The sequence below is a fragment of the Sparus aurata genome, chromosome 21 (assembly GCF_900880675.1).
Source record: "Sparus aurata chromosome 21, fSpaAur1.1, whole genome shotgun sequence".
Taxonomy (NCBI): domain Eukaryota; kingdom Metazoa; phylum Chordata; class Actinopteri; order Spariformes; family Sparidae; genus Sparus; species Sparus aurata.
The window spans coordinates 26,849,384-26,864,832 of NC_044207.1; the positions used below are offsets into that span (position 1 = coordinate 26,849,384).

The 15,449-nt window shown below is 47.6% G+C and overlaps 1 protein-coding gene across 3 annotated transcripts in view; it reads left to right on the forward strand.

The window, feature by feature from the left end:
* epha4b (eph receptor A4b) overlaps positions 1-15,449 on the forward strand; it is a 99,102-nt gene that overhangs the window by 10,562 nt on the left and 73,091 nt on the right. For all 3 annotated transcript variants that reach the window (XM_030402081.1, XM_030402080.1, XM_030402082.1), the window contains exons 2-5: positions 5,956-6,020; positions 12,192-12,392; positions 14,324-14,431; positions 14,902-15,253. In XM_030402081.1, coding sequence (XP_030257941.1) covers positions 5,956-6,020; positions 12,192-12,392; positions 14,324-14,431; positions 14,902-15,253 — 726 coding nt within the window. The remainder of the gene's footprint in view (positions 1-5,955; positions 6,021-12,191; positions 12,393-14,323; positions 14,432-14,901; positions 15,254-15,449) is intronic.

Below are 15,449 nucleotides of genomic sequence, written 5' to 3' on the forward strand. Positions count from 1 at the left end.
GCTCTCCGCCGGCCTGTTTGTAGGCCAGACAACACTCTGAGTGGTTGAACTGCACTCGCAGTAGAGTGGAAGCGGGGGAAGGTCTGTGTGTGTGTGTGTGTGTGTGTGTGCAGCACTAACACACAGATATCGGGTGCATGTGTAAGGCCTGTGTGTGTACTCGGGTACGGTTGTACGGCTGTTTTATTTATTGCATCTGGTCGTATCCGAGTGCAGAATCTTAGCTCGGCGTGGAGGAAGCTGCCTTTACTGCCGCATGAACTTAAATGGTACTGCGTGTTTTTTTTTTTTTTATTACTTTATTCACCTTTCACCTTTATTCACCTTTTCAGCTGTTCAGTTTTAGTGAAACCCTCAGGTGCATCGTCTCTCTTTTTAAAATGGGTTTATTAGCTTCCTATCCAAGAAACGGACCAGACGATCGATAACTCTCTCGCGTCTGTGCACTGAATATGAAGTTATCGCCAGGAGACGCTCAGCTTAGCTTTAAAGGCCTTGAACAGCAGGAAACACACCCGCCCTGGCTCTGTCCGAATGTAAAACACATCGACCTACCAGTGTTTATGAAGAGCATCTTGATTGTTTGAACCCAGGCTAGCAATTTCCCCCTGTTGTCAGTCTTTATGCTACGCTATAAGCTAAGCTAAGCTAAACAGCTGCTAGCGTGACTGGTCACCAGCAAGACCAGCCGATGTTGTGTTTCGGTGCTGGTCCATTCTGATTTTTCCAGCAGGAGCATCATATTTGGCACACACACACACAAGTGAGATGAATATCAATCTTGCTGATCATTTTTGTTTATTGTTAATACGAAAAAGGTGAAAATCAGATTAGAAACTCAGAAACTAAATCCTGGGGGCATCAAATATGATCGTACATCTGATTACGATCATCTGGTCCTTTAAAGAAATCTGGATTTTACATTTTAAAGCCAGTGAAAAGAGGAAAAAAGAGAAATATTTTGTGTTCCGAGCAGAAAAAGATCCCGTGAACTCATTATGGAGTCACATATTGTCCCCCTATATTGAATCTGTGCGGTGGTCTTATTGAGCAGTCTTTTTTCTCCGTTGCGCTGGCACCATCTTAAGGTGTGTGTGTGTGTGTGTGTGTGAGTCTGTTTTGTGCGAGTGTGTGTAAGCATCCTGGTGTCATTGTGCGCCAGTCCGGCTGTTGGCAGCGCCGTTTGATTCTTGGCAGGTGGATCACAGCTTCTTGCAGCCCCAGCTGAAGGAGTGGATCCCGGCCAGCCAGAGAGAGAGAGAGAGCGGCAGAGAGACGTAAACAAACAGAGAGGCAGAAAGAAAAAGAGAAGAAGACGGAGAGAGAGAGAGAGAGAGACACCCCGGAGGGAGGAAACAGGAGTGAGGAGAAAAAACAAGACAAGCGCAGGCCGAGATGAAGAGACAAAGAGATTGAAAATGTTCTGTGTTCTCTGCACATGGATCTGTAAGCGCTGCTGTACCTGCGCTTTTACAGCAGTTCGCTGCGTTCGAACAGAAATCTTTCTGATCAACAAATTTGCACCCTCCTCCTCCTCCTCCACCTCCTCCTCCTCCTCCTCGCGTTTCACTCTCGGAATGCAAACCTCACAGCTTGGTGCCGAAAATCAATAAGACAGCATGTCTCTGTGTAACCGAACAACTCTCACAGTAATCAGGTCACATGTGCGTCTGTATGGATCTGTGCATTTGTGAGAGAAAAAAGTGTGTGTGCGTGTGTGTGCGTCTGCTAAGTGGTGTTTTCAGACAGGGAGGCTGCGGAAAGACGAGATAACAACGCAGATTCTTTTCTCTCTCTCTCTGTGTTGTTACTGAATGCTCAGATTTGGGGAGGTGCACCACTGTGGGTATGATATGTCAAGTTGTCACAGCTGGAGAGTGTGTGTGTGTGTGTGTGTGAAAGTGTCTGTGAATGTGTGTGTGTGTAAGAACGAGAGAGAGAGAGAGAGAGAGAGAGTCTGGTCATTAAATCGAACATGAGCCCGGCCTGAGTGAGTGAGTGATGAGCTTGGTGTTTTTATTCCGGGCCAAAGAAGGTCTGGCCTTGGCTTAGATTTCTCTCTCACACACACACACACACACACACACACACACACACACACACACACACACAATTTAACCAATTCCCTGGTGAAAGGGAGGAATGGGGAGTCCTGGGAGAGGGAAGAGGGGAGACATGAGGGGGGGGAGTATGTAGAGATGAATGGTGGGATACAGAGAGGAGTGGCTTTATTTTTGCGTGGTGCTGAAAACTCTGAATACTGACGATGTTTTACTGGTTCCCCCAAACACACACACACACACACAGACACACACACACACACACACAGATACATATATACAGTATATGCATATTGGCTGTGTCAGCAGACAGGAAGCTATAGCTAATACATAATTGATGAGTCGGTTCATCGATCAGAAGTGATAAGTGGTATTGACAAGAGGTGTGAGGAGGAGAGTGTCGACGTGGTGTGTAGGCTTATGTGTGTGTGTGTGTGCGTGTGTGTGTTTTCCCAGCGGGCAGCAAAATGGCTTAAGGATATGTAACGACCTCAGAGCAGATCAGCTGACTGGACGGTATTTTTAAGGCCCGATGGTTCAGGATGAGCAGCTCCAGACAGGTAAAGGTATCTCAGAGGACCTGGAGCTGTGTGAACAGTTTTTTTGGGGTGTGAGAGTGTGGAGAGGCAGTGGAGACTTGAATGCCAAAGTTGAAAGAATTAGCGTATTCGTGCGAAACAAACAGGACAGGGCCTCACATGTTAGTTAGTCGGCTTCGCGATGCTAGGCTAGGCTAACTGTTCACCCCTGCTTCCAGCCTTGATGCCACGTCGAGATAACCACTGCTGGACGGGAAAACAAATCCTCAAATTAACTTTAAAGAATTCAGCACCGAATGTCTTCCTGAATATAAAATGAGGCGCGGGAGCTGGAAAATGTCTGCTGATTATGTTTTATTGATCCCACTTAACAAACAATGCGGTGAAAGCAGGAAAAAAAGGAAAGGACTGGACTTCTTTGTGTACAGTTGGACTAACAGGGTATTATTTCTGGAAAGACACACTTAAACTGAGTTTCACTGGGAAGTTTGTAGAACCAAACTTTGGTTCCCCGCCACTGTGCAGGTTGAAAAAAGCTGGACGCAGATATCTTTTTAAAATCTGGACGAATAACATCACGACTATCTGCCTTCAGCCTGGATAGAAATGGCTTTAAGCGATAAAAAAAATAGATATTTCTCTTGGTAATTTAGTGAACCGACTCTTCAATCTATCAAGGTTGCACTCTGTGAAACACATGAAAAACAGATGAAAAGGCTCTGAAGTACACAGAGAGAATCAAAACGTGCTGAATTCCAACAAGCTTGTTGATCCACAGCTTTTTATCTGCGAGCGGAAATATGAGTTTGTGTGTGTGTGTGTGTGTGTGTGTGTGTGTGTGCTGCTCCTGAAATCACATATTATTATGCTATTATGTCCTACTTCTGTCCGCCACTCAGATGCTCACGCGCTGAGGAAAGCAGTCTAAACGGTGTTGAGTCAGTGTGAACCTGCAGGCTGCCTCTGACCTTTAGCTGCTCGCCACCTCTCCTCCGCCGCTCCCGTCTCGTCCCTCTCATTTAATCTACTCCTCTCCCTCTCTCTCTCTCTCTCTCTCTCATTATGCCGTGCGCACTATTTTTTTCCCTCTGTAGCTGTTTTCTCACACACACACACACACACTCTCATGTGTGCTCACTAATACCAGCATGACATGCCTCCCCGCTGTCACGGTGCGCTGAGCTGAGGAGAACGGCCGGGATTCGGTGCCGGCTGACGAACAGCGTGAGTGCGAGTGGAGAGAGAAGAGAGAGGGAAAGATAGGAAAAGTAGAGGTTGGACCACTACTGCAGTCCCTTTGTAACACCTACAGGCGGTATAAATACACAGAGGGGCTCGTAAACAGGCACTTTTAAATTGAGTGATTACCCTCATTTGCATTCTGGAGGGCGAACTCTGTTTTTCTTTTTATTTCAGCTTTTCCAGGTCACTGCTTATAAAAACTGGGGGGAATGAGAATGCGCGCGGCTCTTAAAGCGACGCGGCCGGTTTAAATTGCATCGGCTCGGCGACTCACCCGTCTGATCTGGGATCTGTGGATTGAACGCATGGGTTCAATAGATTTTTCAATAAGAAGCGAGGAGGATGAACCTGAGAGCGCCACAATGTGTGTGAGAAGAAAGAGAAAAGCAGCAGCGCCCGCAGATGGATACTGATTAAATATTGATGGTCAGCGGTGTTGAAGGCTTGATTAGGACCCGACTGAGCCAAGCACACACACACACACACACACACACTCACACACTAACAAGTGACACACACACTCCAGAATCCGAGCAGGTTTTCATTATACCACCCGCTGGTCAGCCTGCCACCTTCCGCTCTTCACTTTTTCATTCTCACCTTTCTGCATCCGCCCTCCACTTCCTGCTGCCACACGGAGATCACACACACACACACACACACACACACGCCAAACAACACATGCGACCCAAAGTCAAACGCACACTCATCCTCGCTGCTGCACAACATTTTTGTGTGAGGTGGAGCTGTGTCCTGTTCCAACAATGTTCAAAACACAGAGAAATGTGTCGTTTCTTTTAGCGCTAACAGTGTGTTTCACTCGCTCGCCGGTAGCCAAAGCTCCTGGGAGAAAAAAGAGAGGGAACGTGATGAAACATACGGTGAGTTGGTAACTGTGGTTCGCTCCACGGTGAAGACAGCAACTCCCATTATCCCACGCAACTCTGTGGGAAGCGAAATCATCAAAGTACGTCTTTTGTTACCTCCGCCGGGGAGGTTACGCTGACTTCATGTGCGAGTGGGTTGGTTGGTCAGCAGGATTACACAAGAACTCCTGAACTGATTTTCCCATCCCTCAGATCAGAACAAACCCCGTCAACTTTTTTTGACATTCGTGTTATTTTCTCAGGGATCAATGCATGTTGATGAAATGCATCTGGCGTATTCATGTGGCTGGGAGTGGATACAACCTGATGCAGATCCAATTAAAAATCGAGGTCTAGCTGCTTTATGTGTGTTGTGTTTGTTACTGGATTTGGTTTGATTGAATTAAAGGCGATTACTGGGCCTTGGCGGAGGTACGCGCACAACTGAATGCCATCATCCTGCCTTGGATTTAGTTTTTGTTTAACATGCCCAGATATCCATCTTCCATAATCCACAGACCATGTTGTCAGCAGGGTTTTTTTTTTTTCCAGGGGACTATTTCCTGGTGGAGTTGAATGAGATGTGTTCACAGAAAGAACTCTTGATTTCCCGAAGTAACCGGCACATAATGGACGTTGCTGCTGAAATTCTTACATGCAATTCTTCATTCTTTTAGTAGCAGTAGTAAATTGATATGCTTCCACTGAACTGGCAGCAATCTCAGGGACATATACCTTAAAAAAATCTGCATGCAAGGGGTAAATGAGAAAAGTGTGATTGACCCTTTGAAGGATCTTCCTTCTAAAATCCCTCCTGTCCTGAGATTCTAGCCAATGACTGACCTTGGGGAAGATCTGACCAATTACAACGAGCCTTACTTGTCTTGGCTGCTCGTGGGCTCTCTCCTCTCTCCTCTCCCGATCTTGATACAAACTCTCGCCGCCATATCGTGATGCTGTCTCACGGACTTTGCGTCCCCTTGAACCGCAGCAGCTGCAGCACGACCACAGTAATTGTAAATTGAAATTATAGGTTCACCGCTGCTGCTGCAGGCCGACACAACAAAAGACGCCCTTGTATGTGTGCGTGGGTTTTTATATAGGAGGTTCTGGGTAGAATGTGGGTTTATTCGATGCTTTGAAGGAAGCAATATCTCCTCACTGTGTATGAAAAAGAACCAGTATCGAACTCTTCTTTCATTACGTGCGTGCTGACATGTTTGTTCTCTCTCCTCTGTGTTCTTGCAGTGACGCTGCTGGACTCCATGTCAGCCTTGGCCGACCTGGGCTGGGAGGCTTACCCAAGTGAGGGGGTGAGTACACGCAAGCCAGGACACACACACACACACACACACAAAAAAAAAATCATCCTCTCTTCATGCTGGAACTGGCACGAGTCGGAAAAAATCTGATCACAACTAGCGGGTCGTGTTTTTGAGGGACCCGAGCAGGAACTCAGAGCTTGCAGCAGGAGCAGTGGCGGCGGCGGCGGCGGCGGCGCTGGAGTGTGTTTTAGGCAGAGAGCACTGGGTTCTCGAGCGCTCCTTGCTAAATCGGGAGCCTGCAGGGGAATTTACAAATTATTTCCGCTGCGCTGCAAACTCCGTGGCACTGGAGCCTCCATTTATTCTGGGTTGCGATTTTGGGGGATGGAGCAAAAGGGACGGGGCGGAGGGCGAAATATTCTTACGTAAGAGGAGGGATGTCGTGTACCTGTTGGTGTTATTTCCGTGTGTGTGTGTGTGTGTGTGTGTTTGAGGTGGGGGGGGTTGCGTAACTACCCTTTTGCAGGTAGAGGGACCAGGGGAGTCTGGAGTGCAGCCACCATGCATTAGAAAATGACAAGAGAGATGTGAGAGGAGAGGAAGAGGGTGAGAGCGGGAGAGAGAGAGAGAGCAGGAACGACAAAGTGCATTCAATAAAGAAATAAGAGTGGGTTCTGTATGTGACTCGGGCGCGGGGAGATGCTGAATGGCACTGAATTAATTCTATTTCCCCTTGAGTCACACTTCCTCTCCGCCATTCAGCGCCGGTGTGTTAAATTGCAGGATGCCACACGCGGTTTCATGGTTGCGCGGCGCGGAGAGAGGCATCTGAAGTGAGCGGAGTTAAGCGAGGTTGTTTTCTCGAGCAAGCAAAGGGTATCAAGTTCATTTCGACGGAGGCGCTCCGATCGCGCGGCAGGCATATCGCGGATGTCTGCGCGCGTCTTTTTCAGCGAGGCCCTTGTAGAAGAAAGGGACGTCTTCCTAAAGGTTCAATATTGTCATTGTGAGTTTATTGAAACTGTGGCTGAGCTTTGAGTGGCTTAGTCGTGCCGCAAACGCTCATGTGTTGTTAGTTGAGACTCAAAGAAATGTGTTGGCTGGAAAGTTTAATATATATAATAGTCTCAGTCCTGTATATCTTCATACACGAGCTGTCAACGCGATGGCGATCTGGCATCTCCTCCCTGCATGTGTACAGAAATAAAAAAATAAAAAAAAAAACCCACACACAAACAGATACCACAGCTTCAACTGAGACGCTGTTCAAAGTGTCGCCTCCGGAGTTTCTTTACTTCGGGGTCAGCCACAAGATTTATCAGCTGCTCCATCTCACCGAGGAAATGATTCAATTGGTTAAAGCTGGTTGTTTGAAGGCGATGTTATCTTTCTCTGAGCGAAAGTCATGATCCTCCTTCTCCTCCTCGCTCTTCTCTCGGCATGGCGAGTGTCAGCTAAAAATGTTAAACTGTGCGAGATACGTAGCCGCTTCTGCTCCCCGAAATAGGCTCGCGGTTTTCTCCAGTCAGCTGGGACTCTGCCATAAAATGAATATGTTGTTTCTCTTAAAGAGCTAGAAGGCAAATCAGACGTCGAGCGAAGCAAAAAACGCGTCCAGCTGAAGCTACAGCGTCTGTGTCAAGTCTCACACTAAGGATTAAAAATAGGCCGTGCTTCATTTATATCTGCCGTATGCGAGGCTCTTGAGTTCGGAGCGAGGGCGAGGTCCGTCATCATCCGCGCCCACTCCTGCCAGCTGATTGGTCTGACACGAGCTATTCCCGCTGAGCTAAATGGATTCTGATTCCATATTTACATGGGCATAAATAGTGCTGCATCAAGCTGGGAACATTCCCCTCTGGGCCTGACACGGAGGATAATGGTATGCTTTTATTGTGAAGCCCTTATAGGAATTGCCGCTGAGTCAGTGGAGCAAAGACAGGTGTGTACAACAAGGAAAAAAGGGGGATATATTCGGCAACATTCGGTCAGTCGATAAAGTCTGAGCAACACAGGCAGAAATAAGCAGCAACACAGCGAGCTGTGGCGCTGTCCCTGGACAAAGTCACGGCGCCAACCCAGCTTGAAAGTATCTTGGATGAAAAGCTTCACAGGATTATTATTTCAGAGTGTACACTACTGTTCAAAGGTTTGGAATAGCATGTGTTTTTTGTCATTTCCAAACTAGCCACTGTTGCTCTTTGTTAGCGGAGCAGAGGGAGGCACTTAGGTGAGGCACCCGGGAACGTCCTTTGGATTGTCGCAGAGAACCCGACCCGACTCCTTCTTAAAAAGAAAACCTTCAGTCCAGCAGCTTTAAACAACTCCAACAAATCGTCCACGACTAAATGAGTAACAGTTCTGTGCAGCCACTGTCCTCCAGGGGAGAATGCTGTACACTTTGATTTTAAATACAACAGTATCCATAGCAATGGGCTGTGGCGAGCACGAGCTCAGCCCTCCCTACACGCTTGCAGCAGCTCGTCGAGTTGATATTTTCACACTTTGGTGGCGAGGGTTGGAAGTAACAAGTGGCTGATGTCTTCCACTCTTTCCCGCAGGCTTGAGGACTGTATGGTATCTCATGCTGTCCACTTCCCTACAGCCGGGCAACGCTTCAAACAATCGCAGTAAATTCTCTCTGAAGCTTCGAAGCGCCAAAAATGGTATTGAGGACGGCCCGGTGTATTAAGCTAAACGCTTCACCACTCCTGGTAACATGTTGTTAAACTGTTGTAAAGGTGCCTGTCAAATCTAATCTGGTGGCATCCATCATAAATAGCAGTATAGAGGCTGGCAAAGGCTGCCAATCCTGTTGGCAACGGGATTATTTGTTTGTTGATATGATTACACATATGTCTCCAAAGGCATATGGAGAACTGAGAAGAGGAGCGACAGGAGTGGAGGAGTGGGAGGAGAGAGGAGCCAGACCTGCGAGGAGCTCTTGTGTTGCATATCAGGGGGATTATCCAGTTGACCTCTGATCTTTAAACCTGAGGATTGGTCTCAGCGAGAGGCAATTCCCACCAATCTGAGTCCATGTCTACCTGAATTAGTCCAAAAGCCACACTTGACCCCCACGGGTCAAAATTAATCCAAGCCGTGCGGGGCCGGATGTGCCTGAGACTGCGCGGGGCGACCCACTTCTGTCACCAAGCGGGGGTGTTCGACGTGAGGGACACAAAACAGATACGTCTTAATGATGTTTAAAAACGGGAGGCCCCCACAGCATCTCAACTCCCCCGGAGGCTGCTCAGCCCTCATTGCCCTCCTCCTCTTCCTCCTCCTCCTTCTTCATCCTCCGTCTCTGTTTCTCCCTCCCCTCCCCGCGCTGAGCCGGAGCTCGCTCCAGAGTTTGGAGGCCAATTACGTCGTCGTAGGTGTACCCATCAGATGATTGCAGAAGGAGGGATATTATGTTAAGCTGGTGAACGGTTGAATTTAAACCCTGATCCGACGTCCCTGCCTCACTTCAAAGCAATCAAGCGGGCTCCGTGCTGATTGGCCGAGGTGATTGAGGGTCCGGTGCGGGGGGGGGGGGGGGGGGGGGGGTCTCTCATTCTGAATGATGATTAGTGTTCAGACTGAACCAACACAGGCAACAGTTTTCACTCTGTGTGTGTTTGAGTAAGTGAGTCAGCCTATCCAAACATTTCCCCCAGTTGTGTTTTTGGTAGATTTTCGCTCTCTCGAGAGGCCGCCGGATCATTACCCAGCACGAAGGCGAGCAGGTTGTTTTCGTGTTCATGAGCACACCTGTACTTTACGCCAGGCAAAAGTGACAATGAGCAGACTCGACCAACTGGGGAAATGAGTCGCTCACCAGGAAGTGGCAGTAATCCAGCCACTCCAAACTCTGCCTACAAAGAAATAAACAAAGACATCATAAAGCCCTCTTTATCCCTCAATGACTATTCCCATAAATGCTTTAATCACCACTCCCTGGGGACTCAGCTTTGTGTGTTTGTGTGTGCGTGTGTGTTTGTGTGGGTGTGTGCGACCGTCCTGTGATGTCCGACTGGTCTCGGCTCGACACAGATGGGTCTATTTAGCTGCCAGGCGCGCCTGTAATTTACCAACATTTCGTTCCCCGCTCCCGTCTCTCTCTTCCTTCCTCCGTCTTGTGTTTTGCTCTTTTAATTGAATCGAGTGCGGTTGATCGCAAATGACTCTCGGCTGTTGTGCCCGCACAATGTCGAGCCCGACTCCGGCGATACATCCTTCAATGTGTAAAAGTCTGAACTCCCCTCCGGGGTCGTTCGCGTCAGCTGTTTGCAAAAGTGCACGCCACCGTCCGCGTCCTCCTTTTGTTTCTCCCTCCTCCCGTTTCTTCTGCTTCCCTCTCTCCTGTCTCTGTAGCCGAAGGACTGCTGGGTCGCGATCAAGAGCTGGTTTTGTCCGAGCTCCAGTTCATACTCTGCAGACGTTTCTGTGGGGATTAAAAGCATCTGAGTGTGTGGGAGAGCTGGAGAGAGTCTGTGTGAGAATCCAGTTTTTCTTACGCGGGTCTGTTTTAGTGCTCAGGATACTCGAGAGGTGAAACGCGCCAAGCTTTCGCCGGGTTGTTGGGCCGTCACATCAGATTAACCTCAAGAATCCAATCAGATTGGACCGTCTGAGAGTTTCTTTGCCTTTTATTTTTCGCTGCTTTCTTCACATTTCAGCAGCCCGTCTCCTCTCTCCTCCTAACCCTAACCTCTCATTCATCCACCACTCGACTTTGATTTGAATTCCAGGGCACGTTAGGCATGACGGGTGGTTACTCCTGTGGGTCAGGTGTGTGTGTGTGTGTGTGTATGTGTGTGTGTGTGAGTGTGTATACAGCCTGTGTGACGACTGTAAAGTGATACGTGCTCATCACTCTGGAGCTTACAGCTTCAGTCTGGGGATGATGACAGGAGCTCAGAACAAAGATGGTGGTCCTCTGATTCCTGACCACAAACTAGGACTCATCCAGTCTGTGTGTGTGTGTGTGTGTGTGTGTGTGTGTGATTGCATATGTGTGTCTAAGAAAATCCAGTTAGCTTCCCAGTGAGTGGATCAGATATCTTGAGACACCGAAACCGCATCGGTTTATTTTCCTTCTCTTTAAGGAAAAGAAAACGTTCTTTCTCTTTGTGTGTGTGATGCTATACATGTGTGTGCCTGCCTGCCTGCCTGCCTGCCTGTGTGTGTGTGTGTGTGTGTGTGTGTGTGTATGTGTGTGTGTGTGTGTGTGTGTGTGTGTGCTCGGATAGAAATGTTTTCCTGCTCATGCGAGAAGTGTTCTCAATTACGGCCTTAGTCAGAAGTGGAAACAGATGGTAGCAGATGACGGGAGACAAAGTAGCTCTGTCCTACCTACTCCTTCTCTCTCCCTCTCTCGCGAACACACACTCCTACCTCTCCAGCGCTTAATCACGCATTCGCTCGATTAAAAAAAAAAACAAAAAAAAAACACGCGCACACACACTGCGCACACGTGCGGCATAGACAAAGACGGCCCTTCAGTCATCTTGACACAGATCATCACTCATTTTCACCCAGACATGAAAACAGAACACGCTCTCGGCTCTGGGTTCGCACGAAAAACCGCAGCTCATTGAACTCGGGCCCAGTTTCCCCCTCCAGCCATCTTTGGACTGAGATCTCCTTTGTCCATTGAGTGGCGATGAAATAAGACGGTCTTACAGCTGAGTGGTGCTGTTGTCGACCCGGCGCGGCGCTGCTGAACGTCACTCCGCCCCGGTTGCACGTTTGCTTAGCCTCTGATTGTAAAAGTACGTGTTCGCTGAAAGGACTTCCTCTTCGACGTTAACACTCCTCAGCTGCCGTCTGCACTCTCCTTGTTACTTCCTCCTTAGACGCCTTTCTTCACCTCTTTTTATCACATTTGTCACATCCCTCCCAGCATTTCCCTATTCTTCTTTTCTTCCCCATCTTTTTACACCCTTCATTCAATTTGTCCTCTTTGATTTTTACCCATTTACCTTCCCATAATTTCTTCTTCTTCATGTTTAAGGCAGCAGAACAAACAGCTGTCTTGGTTTATCTAGTTGCTCGTGAAGGCCACGAGGCCAAAACGTCAGCACGCTGGTCGGCTTGGCCAGAAATAAACGGGTGAAACTAAGTTTCATCCACTCTCTCCTGAAGATTCGCATGCGTGCCACCTTTCCACCTTCGGGTATTCAGCTACGTCCTCGTTCCTTCCTCTCTAAACGTCCTCTCTCTCGCCCTCAGTGGGAGGAGATCAGCGTCATGGATGAGAGGAACACCCCGATGAGGACCTACCAGGTGTGTAACGTCATGGAGGCCAACCAGAACAACTGGCTGAGGACGCGACACATCAGCCGAGAAGGAGCGCAGCGCGTCTACATCGAGATCAAGTTCACCCTGAGGGACTGCAACAGCCTGCCCGGAGTCCCTGGGACCTGCAAAGAGGTGCGCATCACTAGACACACACACACACACACACACACACACACACAGTGGTGGCAGATTTAAAAAATGTCCTTGCATCTGGTGTGTCCACCTGTTGCATCCGTGTGTTTTGTTGACTCCTGGTGTGAAGACCTTGAGTTCAGACCTGCTCCGCTGGTGAGGTTGTGTAGCTGCGTGCGCTCTGAAGGACTTTTTGGAAGAAAGACAGTTAAAAAGACACATTTCTGTTTTGGGAGATTCAACAACACTGGAGTAAGTTTAATTTGAAACACGTTGGAGAAAGAAGGGAAAGAAAAAAATCCCCTTTGAGAAGCAACAAAATATTTTCTGTGCAGTTCGCTTTGAGCATTTTTTTAAATTGAGTTAACTATAATGTGATCCGTCTCTCTCTCACTTCTCTCAAGGACTTCTCTTCTAAGAACACAAAAAAACCCCGACGCACAGTCTCCACTTTCTTAGCTGTGCTCAGCCAATCATCTAAATCATTAAATTAATCAGAGCTGCGCAATTAATCAAAATAACACAAACTGCGGAACGATAAGGTCAAATGTGTGACGAAGCTAATATTATAAAAGAGAACTGAGGTGCTGCAGAGGCGCCCCGGCCTACAAAACGTATTCTCCACATGTCTGTTTGGTACCGAGCCCAACATGTTACATCATGTTATATCCACCGCGCTCCACTCAGTCTCAGAACATCAGAATGTGTTCGTTTGTTTCACTTCAGCTCAAAATCCAACAGAATCATGAAGCTTATTGGAAAACATACACATTCAACTTTCGGTGAATGTTGCACAAAGGACTCAAATATACATTTTTTTAACCCTTCAATCTTAAATTTACCTTGAACCTGAATCATGTGTGCAATGTGACTTCTTTGACCATCTCACGCAGCCCTAAAATTCACTTTTTATCACCACAGTTTTCCAAGTTTTCAGCCGAACCTGCCTGACTTATTTAATCCAACACGATTTTATCACATTCTTTGCTTTACTGCAGCAGAAAATCTAGACACAGAGCCTTAAAGAAGCGAGCAGAACCACTAGACGTTTATTCTTTGTTCTTCCTCAAGGTTCACTTAAATAAAAAAAAAAAAAAAAAGCAACATTTAAATGTTTGTGAAGCGCATGAAGCCAGTTCACAGGATGCTGGATAATTTCAGCATCATCCGTCGCCTGTCGTCACGTGCGTGAACATATATATTGATGGAGGGACCGACAAAAAGCTTTTTCTTTTTCTTCAAAGTATAATTATTTCTTGGGAGCAATTCAAAGCTCATTCTGCAGACGAGCAAAAGGACATTTCGAATTATCCTTTTCATTATTTTATTTTTCAGTCTTTTCCTTTCAAAACACACACACACACACACACACACACACACACACGCACAGATGGGTTTTCACTTTGATGGCTGATGAATAGATAAATAGACCAGAGACGGTGAAAGAATGACATGAGAGAATGGCTGCAGAATGAAACAGACGATGCTCTCGAGGCTTCTTTTTGTGGCTGCTCGTATATTTCCACTCGCGATATATATTTTCTTTTACTGTCCCCCGTTCTCTCATATCGGCCGCGATGTCGCAGCTCCTCTGTATTCATTCCTCTCTACTTTGTCTGCCCTCTGCACCCGTTTCACTCTCATTACTTTCTCCAGAATGACTAGTGGAGATAATACTGCATGAGACAGTAGCGAGCTGCACTTTCGTGGAGACTGCAGTCAGCGTCGCTGACCGGCCATCGAGACAGATGGACTGAGAATTGCAGAGTAGCGGCAGAATAGCTGAAAGCTGTGGGGGCCTTGTTAAAACTTCACATTGGACGGACCGTCTCACTTTTATCTGTCTAGCTTTTCTTTTATTATTAGGATTTGATGTCTGATAACTGACAATTCTGGAGTCTGAATGGTGACGCGTGCCGTTTGTTTTGCAGACGTTCAACATGTACTACTACGAGTCCAACAATGCCAACCTGTGGTTCATCAAGGAGAGCCAGTACGTCAAGATCGACACGATTGCTGCCGATGAGAGTTTCACACAGGTACGGGAACACAAACACACCTGAATCTGCTCGAGCCAGAGTTTTACACCTGGAGACGCAAAAAGAATGTACCAACGAGATACAAACCACCTGAATTCGCATGCTTATAAAACATTTTTATGGATCTGTGACTTTATCCAGATCTGAACCAAAAGTTAATGGGGTCTATTCTGGGCCAGGACACATCCTCCATTTAAGTTTTGTGGAAATCCATTCAGTAGTTTTTGTGTAACCCTCCGGACAAACCGACAAACAAACAAATGGACACATTCTCCTTGGCCGAGGTAATTAGCTAGTCACCGTTTTCCTCCTTGACAGTGGTTATATTTAAATTTAAAGTTATCATATTCCATTTGCCTGCAAAGATGTCAGGAGGACATAATTATTTCAGTAATGGAATGGATTTATTACATGCTCTGATTGAATACTGATGGCTCCCCTCAAGATAAATGAGTGTCCTCTGTCCACAGGTGGATGTCGGCGACCGCGTGATGAAGCTGAACACGGAGGTGCGCGACATCAGCAACCTGAGTAAAAAGGGTTTCTACCTGGCCTTCCAGGACCTGGGCGCCTGCATCGCTCTGGTCTCGGTCCGGGTCTTCTACAAGAAGTGTCCCCTCACCGTGCTCAACCTGGCCCAGTTCCCCGACACGATAACGGGCGGGGACACGGCGCTGGTGGAGGTCCACGGCATGTGCGTCAACGCCTCCGAGGAGTTCGAGGCTCCCAAGATGTACTGCAGCGCGGACGGAGGCTGGCTGGTGCCCATCGGGAGGTGTGTGTGCAAACCGGGCTTCGAGGAGAACAAGGACGTCTGCCAACGTAAGTGGGCTGGTGGTGTGTGTGTGTGTGTGTAAGAGAGAGAACGAGAAATGTTCCATAATGCTCGAGTGTACGTGACTTTTTTATAGCAACATTTACACCTGAGTGTAAGTTCTGTTAGCGTGTGTCACTTAAATGCTCAGGTCTCATGGAGGTCGGCCTTGAGAAGTGAAAGAAGAAGAGTGTCAAAGTGTGA